Genomic DNA, 7,500 nt, shown 5'->3' with positions numbered 1-7,500 from the left:
TCTGTTATTGCATCATCAATCTCTTCCATGAAAATCGGAGCGGAGAGGAGAAACATGGCTGCATGGCTATTCCGCCACTTTGTGCTTCAAAATGAACGTGGCCAGCCACCTTAACAATATTACCCACCCCCCCTTACCTGCCTAATCTGTCCAAACAGAACACCTAAATTAGACTTCAAATAGCTCATCAAATTAGATAACGAAATTATTAGAATATGCTTCAAAATACTTCATATATTGCCTTCTATGTATAGCAGCTGGAAAGCCTGAAGCACAACAGAAAGGACCAAAATAGGTTTGGAGTAATGCATTTCTCAACCCCAAAGCTGAACCTCTCTAGACTATTACCCCCTTAACTAACAAACGCGCTGCTTGAAATATTATTGCTGCTCCACAGTGTTTATCCTCGCAGTGTCAGTCATATTTATAGTAAATGCACATGTATGTATATAGCCACTTTAGTTGAAGGTAACTATTTATATCCATGGTCGCCACTCCCGGTGCAGGGTGAAGGCCTCGTGATCTGTGTCCAGTTTTTATAGCACTCATCGCGCTTGCACGGGTCATCGCGCTTGCACGGGTCATCGCGCTTGCATGTCGCTTGTTAGCTACCCGCAGCTGACACTTTTACCACGGTCGGCTGTAATTAAAGCGAGACTTACGATCTGGCATAAAAGTCTGGGGTATTTTATAAAGCCAGATGGGGCATTGCCTTCTATGGCCCTGGCTGTTTGGGGGCGACAATCGAGGGCTTGATGGATGCGTCTGTGCGGCCTAAGAGCGCGCACACGTGGCGTGTGCTCATAATTAACCGCTTCTATAAACACGCCGCTTCAGAGAGACGGAAGAGAACATTGGCAACGGGGCGAAGGGCCGCTATGTTCTTCTCGGGCTCCACATTTGGCCCATGTCAGGATGCGAGTCGTATACATCAGGCTTGTTTCGGGAACATGTAAACCTAAAATAAATATTATTTATTTATTTGGCTAAGTAGGTCCGCCTATAGAACCCACTGCACGTGTGCACCATTGCTATATTTAGAGTCCGAGGCTAGCTCATCGTAGATTAGCTGATGTTTATGGTGTGTCTGTGCACTCAGGCAGCTAGCATAACTAGCTATTAAACGCTGTTGGAGACGAATAGCCATGTCCTACTCTTCATCCTCTCTCTCTCGGAAACAGGAGATTTGGAGTATTCGACCGCTTGAACTTCTCCCCCTTATTCTTCTGGGAACTTCCAAACAGTCACATACCTGATCACCTGAGTTTGATGCCACTGACGGGCGGAATGGCTTGGCGTTGGGCCGTGTTTCCCCGTCTCTGCCATCAGTCTGGCTCCTCTGGTCGTTTCTTGAGCTTATCTCTGTAATTTTACTTGGGGGGTGGGGTGGTGGGGGAGAATCTTTGGACAGGGAATTGAAAGAATAACCTTTCAGGGCTTAGGCGATGTTTGAGGTCTTAAGGACTAGTTTTAATCCATGTCCCAGGAAGACGCTCGCCCTGAAAATAAGCCTGCATATCCTCTGGCCCTGGGATAAATACAAAACAGGCATCACTTCACCAATAAACCCAGCTTTTCCCTCTATGGTGTGGTCTCAACTTCAAGGGTCATCTTCAGTTGGCTCTTGAAAACATGGCTCATGGCGAAACCCTAAACACTAAAAAAAAATAAAAATAAGTAATGATTTGAATTTATGTTATGAACTTAACTCTGAATCTTGTCCCACCTCAGAGTTTTCAAACAGTTGGCTATTTTGTCTGCGATAAGTTTGTATTTGCTTCTAGTGTTAATGTATATGACTTGTTTTAATTTAGTCACCCTTTTGCTCGTGCTAATAAAGCTGTCTGTGCAATTATGTTCCTCAATAGGCACACTATTCACTGTCCTTCTGCTTAGCCAATATTCCTTTTACAGTTCCTTATGATGTCTTTATGCCCTTCATTTATTTCTACTATGCTCCCTTACTTACCAATAGTGGTGTCAACAATAATCGATTCGGCAATGCATCGCAATGCGGGGCAGGGCAATTCAATTCAATGCGGCAAGTGCCATAATCGATGCGGCATATTTTTTCAAGTTTCAATTACTTCCGTGGATATTTCCGGAGCAAATTAATGTTATTTTAAATAAAAGCACTTCAAAGCATTGAAAATTGTAAGACTGATACTGAAAACAGCCAATAAAATACTGTTCAGTATCTGACTGATTGTATTGCCTCATCATGGCTGATGAAAAATTTGATTTGCTCTCAGTAGAAATGTAGTTCATTGCAATGCATCGTAGAATCGAATCGACACAAATTTCTACCTCCCGAATCGTAATCGAATCAAATTGTGAGGGCAGTGCCAATGCACACCACTACTTACCAAAATAACTCTTTTTGGTCCTGGCACCTTTGTGGTGTTGATGGCATTATTATGTTGTTTTTTTCATTCAGAAATCGCTCCACATCTTGTAACTAATGTTAAACTTATCTCTCTGTATGCACAGGTGCCAGCTGGTGGATCAAAGGAACCGGAGGATGTGGTTCTTTTCAGAACCGACCAATCGGGTCGTGCCTGGCCCGTTAATGCAGAACCTTCCGAGCCCAGAGGAGGCAGAACCAAGAAGAAAGCGGTAATGCACCTGCACACTGCGACACACACACACACACACACACACACACACACACACACACACACACACACACACACACACACACACACACACACACACACACACACACACACACACACACACACACATACGCACAGGCACATGCACCGGCACACACACACACAGATATGCACACGTCATCACAGAGCACAGCAAAAAGTGCATTTCCAAAGAGCTGCGTAAGGTTAAAGTGTAAACCAGGCCAGAAGTTTTTGCAGAGTCTTGGCCTCGATATGCAGCAGCAGGACCATTCAGTGTCACTGATTGCTGCACCTTTGGCACGAATGCATACATAACATTTAGGCCTAGCCATGTGGCGATGGAGAAAAGAGCCAACTGCCTGCTTCGATGAGATTTTTGTAATTCCCACCCATTTCCACCCCATCCAAAAATGTTTTTTATTTATTTTGTCTCATGGCAGAATGTTAAGTGTCTGAACTTTTGCGATGACCTTGGAATGCTGCTGAACCAGGAGAATCTGCTACCACCAGATTCTCTCCTCTCCTCTCCTCCTCTCCTCTCCTCTCCTCTCCTCTCCTCTCCTCTCCTCTCCTCTCCTTCTCCTTCTCCTTCTCCTCTCCTCTCCTCTCCTCTCCTCTCCTCTCCTTAATTTCAGTAATAAATGTTACTCCACTCCACCCCTCCTCTTTCCTCCCCCCTCTTTCTCCTCTCGTCTGTTCTCTCCGTCTCTTCTTCTTCTCCCTCTTTCCTACCCTCTCTCGCTCCACTGCTGTGCATCATGGGAGTCTCCAAAGTGCTGCAGCCTTAAGGCCGCTTGCTTTTAAGGCCATAAGCCATCTGAAACCCCCTAGGGGGCTTAAGCACTCAGCCCCATGTTATATATGAACACATAAGATGGGAGTAGATGTCCAGATATCCGCAGTCTGCCCTTAGTCTGCAGCACCTATTAAAAAAGTACTGGTAAGGGGGTTATGTGGCGCAGCGCGTTAACACAGCGTACCATATGCAGGCGATCCGGGTTCGAGTGCGGCCTGGGTCGTTTCCCAACCCTACCCTACCCCGTCTCTCTCTCTCCACTTACTTCCTGTCATCTCTTCAACTGTCCTATCTTGATAAAGGCTAAAAAGCCCCCAAAACATTTTTTTAAAAGTACTCGTAGCTGTTTTCAGGCTGGTCAGTTTCATTGGGAAGCCAAAGTGCTTACCAATAAACGGCCTGCATTCATACCTTCTTGTTTATTTTACCGTATGGCTGGTCCCGTTGTGAACCAAACTTTTGGTTTGTGTATGTTCTTATTTTTGGCATGAACACAGAAGTCGGTTTGAGATTAAGTGCAGTCGTTGGCACAGTTCTCTGTTGGCCTGGAAATACTATGTCCTCGACCGTCCTTTATTCGGGACACCTTTATTATTCAAATCGGGCCGTGAGACGAGACAGGAAATGAATGAGGGGAGAGAGATTGGGAAGGATCAGGGAATCAGGAAAAAAAGAAACTTTTTTTTATTGAACAATGTGTAACAAGCAAACAAAACACAAAGGAAAAAAAAATATATCAAGAAACAAGAATATACCACACAACTTCAATTGCCCCACATCATCCTCGACCCTCCCACTCCGCCCACAGCTCCCCAAACCTCCCCATTCGCAATCTACGCGCGAAAGTGATCTTTTCCATCAAATAAATGTTCTCGACTGTATCAGTCCACTCTGTCACAGTGGGTATATCTGGCTGCAGCCAGTCAGGGAAATGACCTTAGGCCGGAATCGAACCTGTGTCTTGGGCGTAAAGCTATGGTGCACTGGCCCCTGATCTTTTTTCTTTTGTTGTTGTTGTTGTAAGAATTGTCTAGCTGGGGTTTGGTGGCTCCAGGCATCGCTGTCGCCTCTGATGCCTTGACTCCAGGTCAGAATTCGTTGGGCTCTGGGCCCTGCCGTGGCCAACCGGTAGGGCACTCGTCGTCTGCCATGCGGCTGACCCGGGTTCAATTCCTGGCCCTGGTCCTTTGCCGACCCCTCCCCGTCTCTCTCCCCATTCGCTTCATGTCCACCTTTCGCACCGTCCTGTCGAATAAAGTCGAAAAAGAAAAGAAAAAAATCTCTAAAAAAAAATGTGTTGGGCTCTGATGTTTCTCTCTCATGTGGTTTTCTAACCAGTCAGCCTGATGTCGAATCCTCTTTCAACACCAGTTATGCTGACAATCAAAGGCTAAATAGTCTGTGGCCGACCTGCATTCATACACTGGTATCTTGATGTGTTGTGGACCAGAAGACATCACTTCTTCACCAATTAATATTAAAAAAATGACAATCTTCTCTACTCTATTCTACTCTAAAATGTTCTACAGCCAACATATTACGCTTTACTTACCAACTGACCATCAGTACCAAGACTTGCAGTGCCCAGTTGCTGTCATTGCCAGTGTGGCATCACATCGTCTAGTTACAAGACATACAGTACGGTACTCTGTCGACCTGAAAATGTGTCTTGTCTGCAGTGCTGACATCTCTCCCACCTGCCTGTCTTTCGGTCCGCAGAGCATAGTTCATATTTCATCCTCCTCATCTTTTTCGCCGTCTAAAGTGCTAAAGTGCCAGTGATGTATTAATCTCTTTATGGCCAGGTTGGTTTGACTCACATGCTTTCACTTCGCCTGCCTGTCCACCCCCTTTCTCTTCTCCCTCTAGACTTCAGTGGCCTACTAACCACAGCCAACACCCCCACCAGCCACACCACCACCACCACCACCACCGCCAACACCACCACACCACTCCACACTAGGGATGTAAATGATTAATTGATTAATCGACTTTAATCGATCAATGCGTTAATCGATTAAAAAACATTAATCGCAAGTAATGGACAATTCAACTAACAAGAGACCCAGGTGAAATGGACATGTAAAGAGTGTGTGCGAAGAGAGGTGTGAATAGTGGGAATATTGAAATCACCTTTGGATTAAATAATTTAAATAGAATTAATCTAAATTTAGTATTTAACTCAATTTTGTATTACAATTTTGAGATTTAGGAGGGTTTTTTTTTTCGAGAAACTTTGAGATTTCGGGGGGAAAACGCAGCTTATCAATTAATCGTAAGTCGATCGATAAGGCAATCAACTAACGATTAATGAATTAATCGATAATTTGCATCCCTACTCCACACCTCCTCTTCTCTTTCCTCTCCTTTCTCTATCCCACCCCTCTTTTTTCACTATCCCGCCTGTACATGCACACTCACTCCTGACAAACGGGAGAGGGAAGGCTGGGCTGGCCTCTCGGATTCTGCCACCACAAGTACAGTACATTGGACTAAGGATAGACCGATATATATATCGGTATCGGGCCGATATTTGCATTTTTTTTAAAGTGTATCGGTTTTGGCCGATACGCAATATTTATTATTTCATGTAATTCGGGGTTTTTTTAAAAGCACCAATACACTTTATTTTTTATTACTTGATTGTTAGACATTACTTGATTGTTAGAGTGGGTGTTTAAATGTTACAAGTTCTACCTCAATTTTATAATGTTAAAGGAATGTTTATTTTTAACTTGAGACCTGGAATATTGGTCATTTTTTAAACTTTTTTTTAACCCATATCGGCCAAAAATATCGGGTATCGGAAATCGGGTATCGGCCAAGGGTGATGAAAAAAAAAAATCGGTATCGCATCGGCCATTAAAAAAACCTGTATCGGTCGACCCCTACATTGGACTGAGCTGCTGCCGGTGTTCTGTCGAGATGTGTTGCCTCGTCGAGATGAGCGACCGGTCGCCCTATTCGATAGTGGTGTTCTATCGATTTGCGATGCCTCATCTAAATGAGCGACCTTGATTTTTCACGGAAGGCGTTTCAATCGGTCCACGTAGGACTGTTTTAATAACCATAACTTTGTTTATTTCACAGAGAGTGGTGTGCAATCGTTCGTGTGGAGTTTAATAAGAACGTGCGGCTGCTGACCACTAAAAAAACGTGAGCCTCTCGTTTGAGTAAGTTAAGAAACGTGCCATATGAAAGAGAGTTGAGTTTGCGCAAATAGGCCCCTACTGGAGAAAGTGTTTGGGATAAGGGCCTGGGGTTGTTTAATGCAGTAGGCCTAATTTGCTGTTGGTTTGGTTTCAATGCGACGTGGGCTCGCAAGGCAAATTGCCACATGAAATCATGTGCTGGGATAAACAAGCGCGGTTTAGATATTCCCAGATAGCAGATAGCGTATTGTGGCTTTGTTTTGGCAGATGTCTGTCTTTTAATGACCGGAATCATATTTTCATAACATCGCCACCAGTGCATTTCTTATTACCATGTCCAGGCATTCTACAATGCAGTCGATTCAAATTCTTGAGTGAAAAGGGTGGGGGGAGCATTTTGACAGCTCAATCAGAGGTGGCGATTTTTTTCCATTTTGCAATGAGAACGCCTCCTCTACATAAATAGTGTTTTCTGATCGATGTTACTGTTCGAGGCTGACTGAGTGTGTGAGCGATTACGGTTAGGCAACAAAGTAGCAAATGTACGAGGCCACGCTATTTCGCAGATTTTCCAATGATCTGCTGGATGATTCACGCTATTTCCCGTTTTCTCCCCAGGGGATATATCGTAACTTTCAGTCCATGACAGTCGGTGGACAGGCTATAGGCTACCTAGACTATGGATGACTGGTGGTAACCTCAGGATGACATAGGCTACAGTTTGAGTCACTAAAGTTGACAGCCTCACAGGGGATCCTGTATCGTAACTTGCGGTCTCACAATTCGATGGGCAATCACCCGCGAAAACCACCGCGAGGGTGTGCGCATGCGTGCGCATGCTCAGTAGCCTAGAGAATCACATCTCGACGGGTCGCTCATATAGACAGGACACCGGCTCAAAGCTTACAGTGTCCTC

The 7,500-nt window shown here is 44.7% G+C and overlaps 1 protein-coding gene across 1 annotated transcript in view; it reads left to right on the top strand.

Annotated features, from left to right (window-relative positions):
• cwf19l2 (CWF19 like cell cycle control factor 2) overlaps positions 1–7,500 on the top strand; it is an 82,800-nt gene that overhangs the window by 38,812 nt on the left and 36,488 nt on the right. The window contains exon 11 of the mRNA XM_063205505.1: positions 2,491–2,616. Coding sequence (XP_063061575.1) covers positions 2,491–2,616 — 126 coding nt within the window. The remainder of the gene's footprint in view (positions 1–2,490; positions 2,617–7,500) is intronic.

The sequence above is a fragment of the Engraulis encrasicolus genome, chromosome 8 (genome assembly GCF_034702125.1).
Source record: "Engraulis encrasicolus isolate BLACKSEA-1 chromosome 8, IST_EnEncr_1.0, whole genome shotgun sequence".
Lineage (NCBI taxonomy): Eukaryota > Metazoa > Chordata > Actinopteri > Clupeiformes > Engraulidae > Engraulis > Engraulis encrasicolus.
This window is presented reverse-complemented; position numbering and strand designations above follow the sequence as displayed.